Source organism: Malus sylvestris, chromosome 8 (assembly GCF_916048215.2).
Source record: "Malus sylvestris chromosome 8, drMalSylv7.2, whole genome shotgun sequence".
NCBI classification, from domain to species: Eukaryota; Viridiplantae; Streptophyta; class Magnoliopsida; order Rosales; family Rosaceae; genus Malus; species Malus sylvestris.
Genome location: NC_062267.1, coordinates 187,782 through 209,351, shown reverse-complemented (window position 1 = coordinate 209,351; position 21,570 = coordinate 187,782). Strand labels below are relative to the sequence as shown.

General features: G+C 39.4%; 1 protein-coding gene and 2 pseudogenes across 5 annotated transcripts; 1 reads left to right on the top strand and 2 right to left on the bottom strand.

Annotated features, from left to right (window-relative positions):
• Positions 1 to 4,095: 4,095 nt before the first annotated feature.
• LOC126632420 (U-box domain-containing protein 15-like) lies at positions 4,096 to 11,249 on the top strand (annotated as a pseudogene).
• A 301-nt stretch (positions 11,250 to 11,550) lies between these two features.
• LOC126632419 (ABC transporter E family member 2) lies at positions 11,551 to 16,649 on the bottom strand. Of its 5 annotated transcripts, none has more exons than XM_050302830.1 (13): positions 16,501 to 16,649; positions 16,011 to 16,127; positions 15,371 to 15,456; positions 15,180 to 15,277; positions 14,982 to 15,099; positions 14,780 to 14,869; positions 14,131 to 14,435; positions 13,820 to 14,015; positions 13,557 to 13,742; positions 13,191 to 13,460; positions 12,369 to 12,451; positions 11,978 to 12,110; positions 11,551 to 11,897 (listed from the first exon to the last, which is right to left on the bottom strand). In XM_050302830.1, the coding sequence occupies exons 2-13, from the start codon at positions 16,111 to 16,113 to the stop codon at positions 11,769 to 11,771; spliced, it is 1,797 nt and encodes a 598-aa protein (XP_050158787.1). In that variant the 5' UTR covers positions 16,114 to 16,127; positions 16,501 to 16,649; the 3' UTR covers positions 11,551 to 11,768. The 5 variants fall into 5 exon arrangements, with proteins under 5 accessions (XP_050158787.1, XP_050158784.1, XP_050158785.1 ...); XM_050302827.1 differs by having other exon boundaries at positions 11,720 to 11,897; positions 12,206 to 12,451; XM_050302828.1 differs by having other exon boundaries at positions 11,720 to 11,897; positions 12,206 to 12,451; positions 16,488 to 16,638.
• A 1,028-nt stretch (positions 16,650 to 17,677) lies between these two features.
• On the bottom strand, positions 17,678 to 20,797 carry LOC126632486 (F-box protein SKIP31-like; annotated as a pseudogene).
• Between the last annotated feature and the right edge of the window lie 773 nt (positions 20,798 to 21,570).

Below are 21,570 nucleotides of genomic sequence, written 5' to 3'. Positions count from 1 at the left end.
TTTTTCTCAGTTTTTTTTTTTTTGCTTTGCTTTTGCTTTTCTTCTTTTCTCTTTTCTGCTGCACCTTTCTCTGTCTCTCCACCTCCAGGCATAAGGAATCATAATAATAGGAAGCTTATCTTTTGCTTTTCTTCTTTTCTTTTTTCCTTTATTCCACTTTTGCTTTCTCAGAAAATGAAGATGCAGGGGATGGGTCATTGATCTCATCCAGTAGGTCGTCTGCAGCATACAGACCATCTTTGATCTGCACTAGCTTCCCTGCAATTTGTCGAGGTACTAGGGCTGGCCATGGCCCCTTTGATCGCTTCCTGGAGACCGCGAGATTGAGAACTGGACGACGGAGCCTTACCAGAGATCCATCGCCGTTGAGATGAGAGGGAATTAGAGACCGACGGACGGTGGAGATCGGATACGATCAAACATCAACGACAGCCATCGGACCTCAAAATCCATGGCAGTTTCGTCTTCTCTCTCACTTTATTCGGAGTTCATCTTTACCTCCCTCTCGCGAGATATGGATTCATCCTTGAAATGTTGTAGAAACCATCTGATATCTTGTCATTGTAAGACAAGCGGCCACTGACCTATAGCCGATACGACACCGTCTCAACATCAGTAACCTCAAGTTGAGTAGTAATCTCGTGCAAGAACAATGTTTCAATACCAAGAGTAGCTCGAGAACAAATCCTCTTGGCCAAAAGAAGCTGCAAATAATAACTTTCCTTAAACCTTTGAGACAAGCTCACTTTAGCACTCTTCTGTTCCACCTTTTTTTTTTTTTTTTTTTTCTGTTCGAGGCTCTTACCACATAACACAAACATGCACGGAGATGTGACATGCAAAACTCGGAGGTGGATAAACTTGATGGAATCTGTGATTCGAAAGCTGCAAGAAGGTTGAATGACGCATCGGTCTCGAATCTAAGATGAAGAGGATAAGGATGAAGGCAGGCTATTGAGCATCTCGCCATGGGTCGTCGGCGCAATTGCAGAGACGACGGTGGTCCGTCGAAGGAGGGAGGAAAATGATCAGTTTTTCTGTCATTGTAAGCAACAATGTCGATGGGCTTGTGGGAGAGGTGAGATGGGTCATCGATGTTGAGGACGGGCTTCTCGTTCTAGCAAGGATTTCCCGCATCCTTCAGCAGCAGTCAACACAAGCATAGACACCTATTCATCCTTAAGGAGTTTCATTTTCAACTCCTTCAACGACAAATCCAACCCGACTGTAACCGATGGCGCTTCAGGCACCCCAGACGAACATTTAACCATTTCAGGCTGATTACTTTTCATCTTCAAACTCTCTTCTATTCGAGAGAGCACCGTCATACCCTATAGTTTAAGCACATCAAACACTCTTCGGAGAGAATTGTCCAGTTGGTGAAGCTTCTCGAGGTGAGTGTGTTTTCTCCACCCGCCAACGTTGTTGCACTTTTGAACAAGCTTCGCTCATTCCTCCATCTGTATTGCATAATTTTTCGGTCCCTCATTCCTCCAAGAAGCAGCAAAGAAGGAACTGTTAGAGTGCTTTAAGCTGCTGGAAAACGAGCTAGGGGACAAGACCTATTTTAGGGGTGAGAGTTTTGGCTTAGTGGACATGGCACTTATCCCTTTCTATAGCTAGTTCTATGCACTGGAGACCTGTGGAAACCTGTGCATGGTGGAGTGTCTGAGGCTGGTAGGTTGGGCAAAGAGATGCATGCAGAGGGAGAGCGTGTCCAAGTCTCTGCCTCAAATTTGTCGGTGGTCTCGAAGACCGGACTTCAGATTTATCCTGGTGTGAAATTAGTCTTCTTCATTGGACTCGAAGACCGGACTTCAAAGCTAGAAGAAGACCCACTCGATGCGAAAGAGCAAGGCCTGAGCTTGAAGGATTTCTTGACGGTGGACCGCCTCGCTGGTTCTCTCATTTGGACGGCGGGATTTACGACAGAGGGCGAACTCGATCTGGTTCTTTTGGTGTGCAAATCACTTTCAGTTTTGGATCGGCAAGGTTTGCTGCAGGAATAACAAACGAGATTGAGAACAGCTTCCGTGGACTCAGAGAAGTTGGAATGGGAGTGAGAGATGTGGTGGCTTCGTGGGTTTTCTGGGAAAGCTTTGGGTTGTTGGGTTTTTGCAGATTCACGGTGGACGGTGGTGAGATGAAAAAATGAAAGAGAACCGACATAGCTTTTCGTGTTGATTCCCACAGACGGCGCCAAATGTTGATGCACAAAATCGGATGGGTCTTGGAACAACATAAATCCGACCGTGAATCTACAAGAAAGTAAATAACACAAGATGTATCCAAGTCTCTGCCTCAAATTTGTCGGTGGTCTCGAAGACCGGACCTCAGATTTTTCCTGGTGTGAAATTAGTCTTCTTCCTTGGACTCGAAGACCGGACCTCAAAGCTGGAAGAAGACCCACTCGATGCCAAAGAGCAAGGCCTGAGCTTGAAGGATTTCTTGATGGTGGACCGCCTCGCTGGTTTTCTCATTTGGACGGCGAGATTTACGGCAGAGGGCGAACTCGATTCGGTTCTTTTGGTGTGCAAATCACTTTTAGTTTTGGATCGGCAAGGTTTGCCGTAGGAATAGCAAACGAGATTGAGAACAGCTTCCGTGGACTCAGAGAAGTTGGAGTGGGAGTGAGAGATGTGATGGCTCCGTGGGTTTTCTGGGAAAGCTTTGGGTTGTTGGGTTTTTGCAGATTCATGGTGGACGGTGGTGAGATGGAAAAATGAAAGAGAACCGACATAGCTTTTTGTGTCGATTCCCACAGACGACGCCAAATGTTGATGCACAAAATCGGATGGGTCTTGGAACAACATAAATCTAACCGCGAATCTGCAAGAAAGTAAATAACACAAGATGTATCGTGGTTCACCCCAATGTTTGGGTTACGTCCACACTAATATTGTATTTCTCTATTTGTGAGAGGATGAAAGGGTAAGAGCCTCTGAGGGTGAGAGTGAGGCCTCCCCCTAATTTTGAGGGTGATGGATCCTTTTATAAAATAAGGGCTCTTCACTTATTACATATTTGCCCCTTCCTTTATTACATAATTACATTTAAGTCCCCCCGAGTATTTATACGAGATCTAAATACGGAGGCCCTAAGTATGGTACAAACACACCTCACTTAAAAATGTAATACTAAACAACTTGTAACTCTAATATGAAATAACTATTCGAGCCCTCATAGCTACTATTACTCTCCATTGTAGAACAAAGCCTTAAAAAACACAAACAAGTTGATGAAAATATATCCTTTGATGAACGGAACAAAAAATCGAGTTTTGCTCCTTGTTCATTTGTTGGTTTTCATAGTCAAGAAATTATTTAAATAATGGAATAAAAATTTGACTTTTTGCAAAGCCCTACTTTAATTGGAATCTAAGAAATAGGAAGAAAACTGAAGAATGTTGAAAATTTTAAGATGTAATTAAATGTAATATTCTTGTGGTTGTTTGATGATGAAGAAATTCAATGTTTTTTGGGTATTTGGAACTGATATGACCTTATAAAAACAGTTTCTACCATTTGTTCATCAGGCTTCTTAGAATCCAACGTGATTTTTCTAGAAAATTTGACAGATGTTTATAAATCAAATGACAAGATGAAGATTATACAACAATTTAATTCATCTTTCTTGTCTTTAAAATGTGGATTATTCTTTTGTTTGAAAGAGATGAAGAGTTTGATGTGTGGTTAATTAGTCGATAATTGTGGGGTGTGTGAGATGTGAGGTGTGGGGTGTATAATATGTGAGGTGTGAGGGTAGTATTGGAAAATGCATGGGGTGTGTTAAGAAAAATTTTAATTTAAAAAGTAAATATAGGGTCTATTAAGTATGTAGGGTTAATGTGCCTTTAATAAAAAGTATTTCTAAATATAACTTATATGAGAGAGAGAGAGAGAGTGTGTGTGTGTAATAGTGTAATACTAATGCTAATGCTATGTGAGTAGTGCGGCAATTGGCAATTTACCGCAAGGGAAGCCCAAAAGTAGTTAGTCAGAAACAAACCAACTTTCAAATAGCGTTCTATTTTAGGCTCAGTGTATTTTCCAATTTAAAAAGCCAGAGACCCGAAAAACCCCGCGAAAAGCTTCTGACAGGCACCAAGAACGAACACACAGAGCACCTGCAAAAGGAATCCATGGAGATTAAGGTTAGGGTTTTGTTATCTTCAACCCGGCTTCCAGCGGCAAATGATGCATTCATAAACCCTAGGGCAATGCTATTGCTAGTTCGCTACTCGTGATTTGAAGTCAAAATTACTCTTAAGAAACTAGGCTTCTGTTTTTTGGTTCATATCGTATACATATATGTATAAAGGTGGAGGCCCATGGTAATGGAAGGAGAGATCAAGGACGAAGGTGAAGGTGGAGGTGGCGGAGAAGAGATCAGAGATGAAACTGCGGAGGGTGTGATTGAATATGTTGCTCAAATCGGAGACTACCGAAGGACGCAGAGGAAAGAATGCTATAACCTGGTGCGGCGTATGAAGCTCTTGCTGCCGCTTTTTGAAGAGACGCGGGAGCTCGATGAGCCAATTCCGGAGAGGGGTGCCGCTTGGTTGGCAAATTTGAAGATGATGCTTCTCATGACCAAGAAATTGCTCAAAACTTGTCATGAGGGGAGCAAAATTTATCTGGTTAGGCTTTTTCCTTTTGAAAGTTAATACATGTTCAAATTCGGAACTGTGAATTATTTAATTATTTGTTGTTGTGGTAATTTAGGCATTTGAAAGCTAGGCAATCATGGTTAGATTTCATGCGGTTCATGAAAGACTCGGTCAGGCTTTAGAAGGTTTGCCTGATGAACTTAGCATCTCAGATGAAGTCAAGGAACAGGTATATACATATATGTTGCCTTTTTTTCGTTTCAAAGCTAACGATAATGCTTCCCATGTGTTATTTCATTTTTCATACACAGAGATCTTCATCCATTACACCCGTTTGATATAAGTTTGTGTATCAAAAACTTGTTCTTGATTGTTCCGGGGTGGGTGGGGGGGTGGGTGGTGTTAATTCAGAGCTTGGTAATCTCTTAGACGAACTTTTTCACTTTGTTTCAGGTTGAACTGATGATCATGCAACTTAGACGAGCGAGGAAGCGAATGGATATGCAGGACATAGAACTCGCAATGGATATTATGGTGGTTTTGCCCAAAAAAGAAGATAGAAATGCTGATAGTGCCATTATAGAGAGGCTGGCCCAAAAGCTAGACCTGCAAAAATCTGAGAACCTTAAGATAGAAACAATAGCTGTGAGGAATCTGGTTAATGATAAAGAGAGAGGAGGGCCAAGTGCAGAGACTACGCAGCAAATCGTTGATCTTCTAAACAAATTCAGACAAATAGCAGGAATGGAAGCGACCAATGTCCTTGACGACCCTGTTATGCCTAAAATGCTCGAGAAGTGCCCGTCTTTGATGATCCCTCATGAATTCCTCTGTCCAATCACGCTAGAAATAATAACGGATCCTGTTATTGTTGCAAGTGGACTGGTGATTCGCTTACATGAAATGGGCACTAACTAGGTTTCCCTGGTATATATTCTGCTTCCTTCTACTCGTGTCACGTGAGTTGGAGCGTATCTTCCGTAGAGAAAGTAAACTTGTGCACAGTTTACATTTAAAAATGTTATATTAACAGAATGGAAACTGATTAGTTTTCCCTCTTTCTTGGGTTTGGTTATTTCATTGAAGACGTATAACAGAGAAAGCATACAAAAGTGGCTGGACACCAATCATAGGACATGTCCCAAGACCAGGCAGACTCTGGCTCACCTGTCACTGGCACCAATTTACGCTCTCAAAAATCTAATCATGCAGTGGTGTGAGAAGAACAACTTCCAGCTCCCGAAAAATGAAACTTCCACAGGCCAGGAAAGCTCCTCCACCGAACACAAAGAGGAGATCTCATCATTGGTTGATCAGCTGTCCTCAAGTCACTTAGAAGTGCAAAGAAATGCTGCCATGAAGATTCGTTTGATCTCTAAAGAGAATCCAGAGAACAGAATTTTGGTTGCCAAAAGTGGAGGAATCCCACCACTGGTGCAACTTCTTTCCTATCCAGGTTCTAAAATTCAACAGCATGCAGTAACGGCTCTTTTGAATTTATCGATTGACAAAACAAACAAGAAACTGATAACCAGAGAAGAAGCCATTCCAGCTATTATAGAAGTCTTGCAGAATGGAAGCACAGAAGCTAGAGAGAACTCTGCAGCAGCTTTATTTAGCTTGTCGATGATTGATGAGAACAAAGTAATTGTGGGGTCATCAAATGGCATTCCGCCATTGGTAGACTTGTTGCAGGACGGGACGATCAGAGGTAAAAAAAGACGCTGTCACGGCACTGTTTAACTTGTCTCTGAACCAAGCAAACAAAAGGAGGGCCATTAGTGCTGGCATTGTACCGCCACTACTCCAGCTATAAGAAAAGAAGATCTTTTATTATTTCTTTCTTAATGAGAAACGAATACAACTCAGTTTATATACATTTGTCTAATTAGGCTTAGTAACTAATTATACTTAATTTAATCTCTTAACACAGAGATTAGTTACAAGACTGTTATAACCAAAAAATACAATTGTAAAAGCTATTAACTATGTGGTATCCCTTTACACCCCCTCAAGCTAATCGGTGGAGCACCCAGAGAAAGCTTGGACTGGAGATAGTGAAACCGTGACTTGGACAGAGACTTTGTATGAATATCAGCAATCTGATGCTCAGTATTTACATACAAAACTATGATGAGATCTGCAAGAACAAGCTCCCTGTTATAGTGATAATCAATCTCAATGTGTTTCGTACGAGCATGAAACATGGGATTGGAAGCCAAAGAAATGGCATACACATTATCACACCATAAGGTAGGAGTGTGAGAGAGTGGAAAAGTAAGATCTTTAAAAATCTTACAAATCCATGTGATTTCGGCAGCAGTAAGAGCAAGAGATCGATATTCAGCCTCAGTTGAAGATCGTGCAACCGTTGGCTGCTTTTTAGCACTCCAACTAATGAGATTTGAACCCAAGTAAACGCAATAACCAGATGTTGATCTTTGATCAAAAACACAGCCAGGCCAATCAGCATCCAAGAAAGTTGTAAGGTGCAGAGAAACTTTTTTAAACTAGATACCTTGATCGACAAAACCTTTGAGAAACCGTAGAATACGTTTGATTGCTTGGAAATGGGTATCTCGGGGGCAATGAAGAAATTGACACACTTGATTAACAACAAAAGAGAGTTTAGAATTTGCAAAACCAAGTGAGAGAAGTGCATGACCCAGTTTGTCATACCAGGCCCGATGGGCCTGTTTTAAGCCATAAAGAGACCTATTGAGCTTGCATACAGAGGAACGTTAAGAAGCATCAACAAAACCAGGAGGTTGTTGCATAAACACCTCATCTTTCAGTGATCCATGCAGAAACGCATTGCTAATATCAAGCTGATTTAGGAACCAATCATTCTGAACAGCAAGAGCTAATAAGATGTGAATAGTCACTGGTTTAGCAACAGGACTAAAGGTTTCTTTAAAGTCAATACCCTCTTGTTGGTGAAACCCTTTGGCTACAAGACGGGCCTTGTATCGATCAACTGTGCCATCAGGTTTGCGCTTAATGCGAAATACCCATTTACAACCAACAATGTTTTGATGAGGAAAAGAGGGGACAAGTGTCCAAGTACCTGTGCTTTGAAGAGCTTGAAATTATTTTAACATAGCTTGATTCCAGTGAGCATGTTTGGATGCTTGCAGATAAGTAGTAGGCACAAAATTATCCATAGCAATTGGATGTTTGGTTGCAGAGAGCGCTTTAGGTTTAAAAATACCTGTTTTGGATCGGGTAATCATAAGATGAGAGTTGGTGGGGATATTTGACGGAGTTGGAGAGGAAGAGCTTGAGGACAAATGTAAAGATGGATGGGAATGAGAAGGTTGAGAGGAAGATGGCAGAGATGAAACAGGTGATGAAGGTGGGATTGGTGACGCTGCAGATGGTGCTGAAGCATGTGAAGAAATGGGAAATGGAAGAATGAAGGTTGAAGAAGAAGAATTCGAGCCTTGTGACATTGAAGAAGGCAGAAGATTCTGTGCATCATGAAAAGGGAAGTGCCCTTCATTAAATAGAACATGTCTTGAAATATAAAGGCGTTGAGTTTGAATATCCAAGCACCGATATCCCTTATGCTGAAGACTGTAACCAAGAAAAACACAATGAGTGTTTTTGCCATCCAGTTTAGAAGAAGTATACCGTTTCAGCCAAGGATATCAGCTGCAACCAAAGACCTTCAATCTTGAATAATCTGGAGACTTACGAAATAGAAGTTCCCAAGGAGATTTGTCCAGTTGAGAAATTGGTAATCGATTGATGAGATACAGGGCAGTTGAAAAAGCTTCAACCCAGAACTGATGGGGAACTCGAGAAGAAGCCAAAAGAGTCCTTGCAGTCTCAGTGAGGTGTCTATGCTTTCGTTCTACACATCCATTCTGTTCTGGTGTGTGAGGGCAGTTATATTGATGAAAAATACCATTGCAGGATAGAAAAGAATTGAACTGCGAGCTGGTAAATTCACCCCCTGAATCTGATCTCAAGACTTTGATTTTATTGCCAGTCATATTTTCTACATAAGCTTTGAAGGAGACAAAAAGAGAGAACACCTCAGATTTATATTTCATGGGAAACAACCAGGTATATTTTGTAAACTCATCCACAATTAACAAGTAGAACTTGTAGCCACTGATAGAAGGGATGGGAGATGGACCCCAAACATCATAATGGAGCAATTCTAAACTAGTAGAAACGGAACTTGTACTAGAAGAAAAAGACAACTTGTGATTCTTGCCTATAGCACAATCAGTGCAAAAGAAAGATACAAGTTTGTCACCATTGTGAGCAAGACTATGCTTATTTAATATTCTCCGAAACATAGCAGAAGATGGATGACCAAGTCTTTTATGCCATGTTTGCAACGATTCTTTGGTACTGAAAAACGCAGAATGAGGAGCAGGAACAGTAGAGAGACCATGAAAGGGATATAATCCGTCTTCAATTGGACCGCGAAAAACCGTCCTATCCGAAGAACGATCCTTGATTTCAGAACCATCAGAATCAAGGTTCAAGGAACAATGGTTATCTTTCAAGAATTGATAAGCAGAGAGCAAATTAAATTTCATCAATGGAACATGAAGAATGTTACTCAATCTGAAATTAGCAAGTGGTGTTGAGACTGTAGAATTACCAGTGTGATGGATAGCCATACCTTGTCCATCCCCAATATACACTTTGTCTTCGCCAGAGTACGAATGTGGAGATTGGATAGCAGAAATGTCATTAGTGATATGAGAGGTGGCACCCGAGTCCATCAACCAAGTAGTTGGAGATTGTTTAGAACTGGTGTGAGCACACATAGCAGCTAACTTTGCAGGAGGAATTCTGCCAGCAAAAGCAGGGTTAATTCTCTCATAACAATCCAGAGCTTTGTGATCAAATGAGTTGCAAATTTGGCAAGGAGTTCTGCCACCAAAACTATTGCGACTAACACCAGGATTATTACGATTGCCAAAGTTGTTATTATTCCTGTAATTGCCATGAGAACCCCCATAATTGGAAAAGTGACCACGAAAATTGTTGAAATTCTTATGAGCATTACCACGGCGTTGAAAAGGACCGCGACCACGATTGTTGTTAGAAAACTTTGGTGGAGGATTGGAGAATGACTGATGAGCCGCATAGGCTTAAGGAAAATTATAGAACTGTGGTGTAGGAAGAAGTGGAGGTTGAGACTGCCCAACAAAAGCCTTAAAAGGCTCAGAAGCAGAAGAATTTACACCTTTTTTCTTGCGAAGCATAAAAACCTCCTTGTTGATCAGCAATCCATGAAGTTCATCTAATGTTGTGGTCGAAAGGCGGAGCATGATTGAGTCAATGAAAGACTCATACTCATCAGGCAGTCCATTGAGAGTAATAGCAATCAAATCATGATCACTGACAGGAGCTCCAGCAGCCATTAACGAATCAACAAGGCTTTTAATTTTCTGCAAATAATCAGAGATAGAGAGATCGCCTTTGTGCAGAGTGAAGACGAGAACAAAGTTGATGAATGTGAGCGGCAGAGACTTCACCAAATCGATGCTCAAGATTCAACCATAGATCTCGAGCCGATGTGACACCAACTGTGAATGGAACTATATCCTTAGAAAGCGTAGAATTCAACCAAATCAAGATATTCTGATCTTTTTCATACCAAATCTCGAAAGCAGGATTCGGAATATTGTGACCAGATGCATCAAGAACATAAGATGGCGGACAAACTTTAGAGCCTTCAACGATGCCGGTCAGTTTGTATCGTTGGAAAATCGAAGCAAATAGAGCTTTCCAGACGAGGTAATTATCACGCTTGAGCTTTGTAGGGACCATGCAGCTAATATTCTAAACAGTTATGGAAGAAATTGACGAGATCGAAGAAGAATTAGAAGAATTAGGGTTCATCGGTGCAAAATTGGGGAAAGAATTTGCAGGATGAGAAGGAACAAATTCAGGCTATCCAGGAGAGGAAGTCGAAGACGCCATGGCCGAAGATCAAAGAACGAAGAAGATCAAGAGGCGGAGGCGGCGGCGGTGGTGATGGCTGAAGAACAGAAATCGAAGGATCGAGAGGCGGTGAAGCAGAAATGTGCGGTGATACCATATAAGAAAAGAAGATCTTTTATTATTTCTTTATTAATGAGAAAGGAATACAACTCAGTTTATATACATTTGTCTAATTAGGCTTAGTAACTAATTATACTTAATTTAATCTCTTAACACAGAGATTAGTTACAAGACTGTTATAACCAAAAAATACAGCTGTAAAAGCTATTAAACATGTGGTATCCCTTTACCAGCTACTCAAGGACCGAAACTTGGGCATGGTCGATGAAGCGCTCTCCATCTTCTTACTTGTTGCATCACATCCAGATGGATGACAAGAGATTGGACAGCTTTCATTCATTGAAACTCTAGTGGAATTTATCGGGGAAGGAACGCCCAAACAAGGAATGTGCAACGTCAGTTCTTCTCGAGTTGGGGTCAAGCAATTACTCTTTCTTACTCGCCGCACTGCAGTTTGGTGTGTATGAGCATTTGGTAGAGATCACAAGGAGTGGAACCAGTAGAGGTCAAAGGAAGGCAAATGCACTTCTGCAACTCATAAGCAAGAGTGAACAAATTCCTCGAACAACTAATTAACTTTTGTGTAGAATATATTTATTTTCCCCAATTTTGTTGCTTTGATTTGATTTTAGCCTTTGTATGCATGACGATCGAGAGTGAGCATTAATCGGTACGCACAACGTCGATAAAAATGCTACGACGCCATTTTCTATTTCTTCCTTTTACCCAATTGGCTTTAACGTCTCCCAAAATTGTTAGGTTGTTGAGGGAGACAGGTGCTATTGCTAAGAAGGTTCACATGAGGATTGCTAGCCCGCAAATTAGAGCTTCTTGTTATTATGGAGTAGAGACGACAAGTTGTGACGAGTTGATTGCAAATAGAATGAACAAGATTGACGCCAATTAAATTTCTGTTGGTAAAAAGCAAAATTTATCACGAGAGATGAAAGCACCGTCACATAAGCCCAGAAAGCACAAGAGTTAAACATCTATCAAGGAACCTCATCTCACCACAACGACCACAAAAAGACATCCTTTCCTCAAACATAAAGTTAAATGCAATCACTGATACTATGAGACCATAAATTGTACATCTAGATTGCCTCCCGCCCAATGACAGACTAATTTACCATAACTGCATAAAACTCATTCGCCTCTGGTGAAAAAAGGACCTCCGATCATTTGTCAGAACGTCATGACTCAGCTGTGATTCCATTTTTAAGATCATATTAACGCCCTCCAAATTTGGCCAAGACTGCAAGTGGAACACCTTGAAATATCAACTGACAAAACAAAAACAAAAACATGAAAAACAGAGTAAATAATGAAACATACCATCACGACTATATCAATCATCCAGGTAATAGTAAGACCCAGCAGCTTTTTGTTCCCTATCCTTCGTTGACTCCAATTTGTTGATTCTTGGGCGATAGTTAGTGGGGTCACGCCTAAATGTGATATCAAGATGCTGCACGATTTAAACAAACAAACAAAAATATCAATGGAAGTCACTTGTGCACAGCGAGGTAGGGAGAGAGCAATGACATTAATTGCAACACTTACAGATAAGAATAGATTCATCCCAGTCAACAATGACTGGGGACAATTTGCAATACAATCAATTGACGGCCTCCCCTCATAGACTATAACTCTATCCGCCAAGTAGGTAGCCATAATAAAATCATGTTCAACCACGAAAGCAGTTTTCTTAGCATGAAGGATAAACCTCTTTATGACTTTGGAAGCAACAATACGCTGCTCAGAATCAAGATAAGCACTTGGTTCATCTATCAGATAAATATCTGCAGGCTGCATTCAGTAAATAGAAGCGGACATTAGAGTGTATCTGCAGGCTGCAAACTATAACGCAGAATCTTACCGGCATCAAACAATTAAAAAAAATTAAGTGAATCTGTTTTTATGAACATCTAATCACTATATTTACATCGTTTATTATGCAGCAGTTCACAGCAAGATTGCCACAAGAGAAACCCACTTAACATATTGGTAGATAAATGACTTGCATACTGAGAACTGACACATTCTTATTCCTCAATTATTTGGGCGCAAACCTAACATGTTTCCTATCTCACAAGAAAAACTTGTATCTTTAATGGTGGCATAAGAAAATTTTCATTCGCAAACTCAGAGGAAAGAAAAATATACAACTATAAACTACTCGAGTCAATATAATAAAGAACAATGCCTAGAGGTTGGCTAACTCCTAGGGATCACAATATAGTTCTCGTATCCCCTAGAATGCCAGATCTTGCAAGCAAGCTTCCACAAAGGCACGGAACCTGACCCATGACAGCAGGTCTTGTAACCATGCATCCGCCTTAAAACTGGGACCAAGGAGTGGGTGGGATTGTCTGTGTTTCAAAGAACAACACCTTGGATCCATTTCCAACTTCCAAACACAGACAGGCAATTCCACCCACTCAGATGCAGCCAAGGCAACAAATAGAAAAGAGTACCACAAAGTGTTCAAATGAATGCATCCCAAGATACAAAGTGTCCTACACAAACGTAAATAAACAAAATTTACCTTCCCAAGGCATAGGCATAATGCAACCCTCTGCAACTCTCCGCCAGAGAGATTCACGACTTCTTGATCCATTAATTGTTCAATTAGAAGAGGCTTCATCACATCTGACATGAATTGTGGATGAGTATATGAATCACGAATTCTTGAATGTAACAAGTGTCTGACAGTGTATTGAAACTTTGGACTGATTTTCTGGGGCTTGTAAGAAACATTGAATTCAGGTATCTCCACATCTGAATTTTCTACAGAATCAGGTTTCAATAGACCCGCCTGAAAATCGGATGAATATACATTAAATCAACATCTCAAACTGCAAAGCTATTGTTAAAGAAGAAAAAGAAAATGGCAAAAAGAAACTAAAAATACCAGCATACGAATAAATGTTGTCTTCCCCGTTCCATTCTCACCCAGCATCACAATAATTTGAGAATCGGTAAATTCACCCTCAACCACACGAAGCCTGAAGTTTCCCTGAGTTTTACTCATTGATGGGTATCTATATCGTGCATATGTCTCAATTTCCTCAGCACTTTCCTGTGGTGTCTCAGCAACCTAATACAGGCAACCAAGTAAATCACAAAGTACTGATAAGTCAGAAGACCGATCATGGACAAAATTTATAATCTTGCCTTGAATGTCAGAGATTCATCTCGGAACCTAAGATTTTCGGTGGGGACAAATCCGGCCAAGAAGATGTTGATTCCTTCTCTAACTGAGAACGGAAGTGTCACAACTCCATACGCACCCGGTTTCCCATATAAACAGCAAATGAAGTCTGATAAGTAATCCAAGACACTAAGATCATGCTCCACAACAATTACATAGCTGAAAACACAAGGAAATATCCGATCAGCTAAACATGAAGGAAGACAATCAAGAAAAAGAATCCAGCAAACACATGCAATGAAAATTTCAGAAATATAAATATATAAAAATAGACCTATTAGGCCTAAGCAAAGATCGGACAACTTGGGCAGCTTTAAGCCTCTGTTTCACATCAAGATAACTTGAAGGTTCGTCAAACATATATATCTCTGCATTCTGTATGGCAACGACAGCAATGGCAAATCTTTGAAGCTCCCCACCTGATAAATCCCCTACATTACGTTCTATAACCTGGTTCAGCTCAAGATCAGCACACAGTTCTTCCTTCATATCCCTCTCATCTTTCTGGTTGAGCACCTCCCCAACATTTCCTTGAACTGCTTTTGGAATGTGATCAACATACTGGGGCTTTATAATGGCCTGTGAAGGAAAGAAAAATATAATTATGCAATCAGCATGAAGCAAAAAAATTATTAAATAAAACAGTATAATAGTTACAAAAACAAACAAATTTGAAACGCATGCATTTTGTTTCTACAGACTAGGCCAGAAGAACCACTAAACTTGGAATTCATCGGGATACAGTGAAGACAGTATAAAGGTATGTTGACCATCCTATTTATGACACTAAGAGCACCCGCCTAGTAATGGAAGCAGCAATAGAAGGCACTGCAGCTCAAAAATACCTTGGATAGAACAGACAAATTTCTATTTGTCTAAATCATTCAAATTCGATAATAAACGTTATGAGCATCAAAAGGTACCTTCAAATTATCTTCCAGAATACGGGTAAAATAATTCTGCAGCTCAGATCCCCGGAAGTAGGTCAAGATTTCCTGCCAATCTGGAGGATTCTAAAAAAATAAAAAAATTAAAATGAAGACAAGTTAATCAAAGAATACAGCTAAATGAATTTGAATAATATTTTATACATATCAGAGAAAGGAATTTTGTAAGGAGTATTACCTTGAAACGGCCTAAATTTGGTTTCAACTTTCCAGCCAAAACTTTGAGGGCAGTCGACTTCCCAATGCCATTTGTTCCAACCAAACCAAGAACTTGACCTGGCCTTGGGACTGGTAACCTGAAATTGTGAGTTTCTGTTAGCCACATAAATGATAACATGGTCATCATCACTTCCCAATAATGTGGTAAGGAGCTAACCTGTGTAGTTTGAAAGTGTTAGGCCCATAACGATGGGTCGTATCTTTATCTAAATCCTTTGGTAAGTTGATGATTTGGATTGCTTCAAATGGGCATTTCTACGTCATGAGATGGAACATAGTCCAATGAATGAGTTTAGAACCAACTGATGTAGGGAACACAAAAGAACAGTAACAACAATGTTTACAGACCTTAACACAGATACCACACCCAATGCACAATTCTTCCGAGATAAAAGCAATCTTTGATGCAGGGGTAACCTCAATACATAGTTTACCTGTAGATTGATTAGTTAGGTAAAGATGGTGTATATTTTTAGCACTATAAGACAACAGTATATTAATAAACGTGTTCAACACTAGAAAATCAGCTTTATATTAGAATGCAATACAGGAACTCTGCCAAAACTGAAATATCAAATCTATTTGTAGCCACCACACTATATACTGGAGCTCATGCCTGTAAGTAGCCATTAGTAGAATCTTTCCTTGCTTTCATGTACCATCTAGTTAGAGCTTAATAAAGTTTATGGGTAATTCAACTTGCAAGAGTTATCAAGTAATTGAACACATATAATAAGTTTCGTGATAAATAACAGTTCACATGCTAAACAATCAGCTACTGAATCTAAGTGATCAAGAATTGTGCATCGCAGTACCCTCAAGAAACATATATCAAGCTCATAATTCAAGAAACAAGAAAATATTTGCAAGTTTTTGTGAAAATAAAAGAAACCATTATCTTGAGTGATTCATCAATCCTGATATGCTATTTCCTTTATGAATAGAAACAATGGAAATAATAAAATTAAGAAGGGATACTGTAATATACCAGTCTTGACAACAGGACAGCTCTTCTTGCATTCCTGGCGGCACTTCTTTGGCTTGCATCTGTCGGAGCTCACGATTGCTATACGGGTCAACCGGTCTGCCATTTCCTAATCTTATTCTATCCCCAATAAATCAACAAAATCAGATTAAGCTAGAGAGAGAGAAAGAGATTAAAGACATATGCCCCTTTCTTTTGTCTATATTTGGTAAAAAAAATATACATCTGTAAAAATTTGAAGTAAGTGGAGGACTTGGTCAATTTCATTAATCCCAAAGGCTTCAAGAGAAGAGTCATTAGCTAAAACTGTATCCAAATCGCCCAACACACCATCTACTAATTTGTCAAATTTCAATCAATAATAACAATCAGAGGAAAATAATATGGCCACTGATTTTCAAATAATAATCAAACAGTTCTCTCTTGATCTTTGTTTTCCGGCACCCAGATACACAGGACCAAAATACACCAAATACTTACGAAGAAAACGAACCAGATGAGACGGCGGTGGCGACGAAGGGCAGACTGGCTGCTAAGTATACGAAGGGGTGGGGAGGTGGGGAGGTGGTGAGGGATGTGGGGGTGTGGCGTGTGGCATACCAGGGGAGGGGAGGGCTGTCTCTTTGTCCTCTCCTCTGTGTGATAAATGTTAGGGTTTTTAAAACCAAAAGGGGCGTTTGTTTGCCTCAGTAAGTGGCACTGTACTGGACTAGCTGTTAGTCTAATACTGTGTTTGTTCCATACTGGGACTAATATTAATGAGACTAAAGGGGATTAGCATGGACAAAACTCTTCACTAAGAGATCTTAGCAAGACCCCCTAATAACCATGGGACTAGCTAAGACTATCCTCTCTCGTCCTCGTCATGCTCAACAACCACTCCCGATAGACTCATCATCATCTCCGGTCACCTAGATCATAATAAAATATTAATAATTTATATATTAAATAATATAATATTAGAATTTGTTATTATCCAGCTTCTTAGTTCAACACTGCACCGAACGTTTCACTAAGTTAGTCCAGCTTAGTCTAGTCTAAGCCAGTCCAGCTTAATCCTTGAAACTAGTCCAGTCTGAGATAGTCCGGCGCAATAAACGCTCCCAAAAGACTGACGGGGTTGGTTTGGGTATATAGAGAGATGGTGCGTTACAGTATTATTATTGCAACAGGTTACCAACAAGGCACCAAGTTAAAAAAAGTTTGGAAGTAAAAACAAAACTCTTTTGCAAGGAAGGGATGATAAAAATGTTATTTACACATTTTACCAACTAGTAAAGTGGTATTTTCATACCAAAATTGGTATAAGTTTCAAATTTGACATATTAAATTGAAGTACAATTCAATCGAGTATTCAACAAATTCAATCCTTAATACTGACTGATACAATTCAATTTCAATAAGCTTTGGATAATTTATATATCTTTGGATTGCTTCCTAAATAAAAATCGACATCGACATGATTGAATCCGATGATTGATTTGCTTGTGACAATTCAATCTAGTTGGTTCAATTTGGGTGATTAATGGGGAACCATACAAGGACGGGCGACCAGTATGTAATGTATATTGGTTTCGGACTGAGAAGGGTGAACTCGGGAAGCTCGTGACCATTTTCTTGGGTCTGGGATTGCCGACAAGGAAATGTCAAGGCTTAAAGTGAGGGCTAATCAATCAACAAGGATTTGATGATAATTGCTTCATGATTCAATATATTAGTAAACACTAAACATGGGGGAAGTTCAGAAGTGGAGCAATAACAATGCCCATGTTTTACAGTTTAGTAAAGATGACAATTGCATAAAGAGTAAAGAGGAAATATCAGATTACACAGATGCATAAAGGAATGGAATCACACCCCAAAAGAAAAGAAAAGAAAAGAAAAGAAAAACAAAGCTAAAGCTAATTTAACTGCAATTCCAAATTGACAGCAACAGCAACCACCCTGTATCTCTATCTGTCTCACGGCACTGATGATGATGATGATCATAACAATACAACAGTATATCTAATGTAATATGCATACAAAGTTGAGCATTAAGCTTTTTTTTTTTTTTTATGAAGCATATTTTTTATTTTAATACAAGAGAATAAAGACAACCCACTTTGGGCTACGGCTGGCTTTCCTCTCAGTGACTTCTGGAAAAATTTTCTCCCAACATATTTTGATGCACCAAGTGTCATAATTCAAGTGGTTGGAAAAAAAAATTTCAGTATCCAACCACTTATATTACAACATTGATATACATGGCCGATTATATTGGGACATGATCCGGTGTAACAAGTGTCATAATACAAGTGATTGGAGAAAAAATTTCAAGTATCCAACCACTTGTATTTTGACATTGATATGCTGGGCCGTGTTTTTTACACACTAAAATATCTCTCCTGGTCTTGGGGTGGGTTGGGCCAAATGAAAGGGGCCTGCTATTTTTTCTGAGTGTGCCAGCGACATGAGTAACGCGGTCCATGTGCCTGACCCAATAATTTCACTCCCACCAATATGGGACTGGGACTTTATTCTGTTCAAACAAACCTCAAAGCATCCTCTAGCTTTTTCTCATCAACCCAATTATATCCCATCATATAGGCTCTTGCTGCCACAAAAACAGAAAATTATTAAGGACATTCCACTTTTCTAAAACAAAAACAAAAAGGCAACTTGATTACCAAAGCGCCCAGATCCCAGGAATGGTTTCTGCTTCGTCTGTCACAGTTCCTTGCTGCTGCTCCTGAATTTATTTTTTTAAAGGAAATGACCAAGCATTAGCAACTATATAAACCGACAGAGACAAATTGTTCACTACATGGCTAACAACTAGCCAAATCACCTATTGCATTTTAATTTTTGGGTAAAACACTGTTTACTACCCTCATGTTTCATGGTTTTCAACATTTAGTACATCAAGTTTTTTTCGTCTCAAAGTCATACCTAAAGTGTACATTTTGGGACAGTTTCATACATCCGTTAGTCAAACTGTTAAGTCTCCCGTTAACTGTGACGTAGCGCCCATGTGGACACTAACTGGGCGCCACGTGTCATCCACGTGGAAATTAAAAATAAATTATTTATAAAATAAATAAATAAAATTATATATATATATATATATATAAACCTTCATCTTCCCCAGATTCGGAGGAAGAAGAAGAAGAAGAAGGAGAAGGAAGAAGAAGGAAGAAGGAGAAGAAGGAGGAAGAAAAAAAAATGTTGCAGTCGGAGGAAGAAGAAGAAGAAGAAGAAGGAAGAGAAGAAGGAGGAAGGAGGAAGAAGAAAAAAAAAAATCTTCCCCAGATTCGAAGGAAGAAGAAGAAGAAGAAGAAGGAGAAGGAGAAGGAAGAAGAAGGAAGAAGGAGAAGAAGGGGAAGGAAGAAGGAGAAGGAGAAGGAGAAGGAGAAGGAGGAAGAAAAAAAAAGTTTTAGTCGGAGGAAGAAGAAAAAAGAAGGAAAAAAAAAAAACTGAATCTGCAACCCAGATTTGGAGGAAGAAGAAGAAGAGGAAGGAAGAAGGAGGAAGAAGGAGGAAGAAGACAAAAAAAAACAAATCTTCCCCAGATTCGGAGGAAGAAGAAGAAGGGGAAGGAAGAAGGAGGAAGGAAGAAGGAGAAGAAGGAGGAAGAAAAAAAAAAGTTTCATTTGGAGGAAGAAGAAGAAGAAGGAAGAAGAAGGAGGAAGGAGGAAGGAGGAAGAAGAAGAAAGAAGAAAAGAGAGAAAAAAAAACCGAATCTGCAACCCAGATTCGGAGGAAGAAGAAGAAGAGGAAAGAAGAAGGAGGAAGGAGAAGGAAGAAGGAGGAAAAAAAAAAGATCTTCCCCAGATTTGGAGGAAGAAGATGAAGAAGAAGGAGAAGGAAGAAGAAGGAAGAAGGAAGAAGGAGGAGGAAGGGAAAAAAAGTTGCAATAAGAAGAAGAAGAAAAAAAAAAACGTGGATGACACGTGGCGCCCAGTCAGTGTCCACATGGGCGCCACTTCACAGTTAACGGGAGACTTAACAGTTTAACTAACGGATGTATGAGACTGTCCCAAAATTTACACTTTAGGTATGACTCTGAGCAAAAAAAAACTTGATGTACTAAATGTTGAAAACCACGAAACATTAAGGTAGTAAACAGTCTTTTACCCTTAATTTTTTTACAAGAAATGAGAAAACAAAATTGACAACTAGTTGATGTTTGGGGGGTTAAGTAGCACATTTTCAGATTAATGGGGCAGAGTGAAACTAAAAGTGAGTTTCAAGGGGCATACCAAATTATCAATAACTAAGCCTAACACAATTAAGTTTTAACTATTTATATTAACTATAAAATATCTCATATTTGAGGGGCAACTTGATGATAAATTGTTGTATAATGACGACAAATTGCAAGGCAGAGGAGATGTCCACTCACAGCATCAGACTCCATTTCTTCCGGTGATAGAAGCCTACCGAAACAGTGCCCAGATATTGTGCAGACCCAAAGCTCATTGGCCGGATCCATAACAACTTCTCTGCAATTATCATCACATACTGAAGAAGAGAACATGAAAAATAATTGGATGAGACTTCAATCCTACATAAAATTCACGCATGAACACACAAAGTGCATGATATTCGTTGATACCGACCATGAACCTGGCCAGTCTTCTCACAACAAATACATCTCCAATTTGGTAGTAAGTGCACTTTTCACTAGAACAAGCATGATCAGCTTCCACCTTATCAGTTAGGCCCCTACTACTTTTCCACATAAACACTTGATCAATTATTGTTATGTCAAGAATTATCCCGTCATCATTTACCTTCACATGCAAATATGAAAGTTAAACCGATAAAGGTATATAAGTAGAAGGAGATAAAGAGTCCCACATGTTACAACTGAATGTAAAGTAAAGGTCGAGTGGGACATATTCAACACTAGAAAACTACTGAGAAAATAACACAAAAGGATCTTGAAGTTAACCCAAGAGAAGCAAAACGCTGAAGGTTTTAAGACCCAATGTCTCATAAAGTAAGTCTCCCAAGACAAAATAATTATGCATAAGGTTTCATGAAGCATAAAAGTCAAGGCACCGCACAGGTTAAGGCAAAGGTAGCTCGAGTTACTTGTGAAGGAAGAGGTGCTTGGCTTTTTTTGGCAACTTGCATTTGAATATAATATTCCTTGAACTCAAGTGTCCAATTCCTAACAAGTTCCACTATAGCCAGGGACGAAGCCAGATATTTATATGAGCATGGGCATCCTTAAACAATAAAGTCACAATTAAAAATCTCAAGAATTTATTGAACAAAACACTAATATATTAATCCATAAAGTTTTTCATACAACATATTACAATATTCCTCGAATCGTTTTCATGTTTTGAAAGCGTTGCATAACAGTATCATTACCAATACCATTAAATATCTTTTTATATAAAAATAATTATTTTATTATTCATCCATTGATCTCTAAATTAGAAAGCTAAATTCTAAATTGAAATGCCAAAAACAAATTAATGAAGTAAAGTCAAGGTGGCATTTGCTAGAGTCTTATGAAGTGGACAGCCACATCATAAGACTAGCAATTCTTCCTGATCTCTTCCCTCAC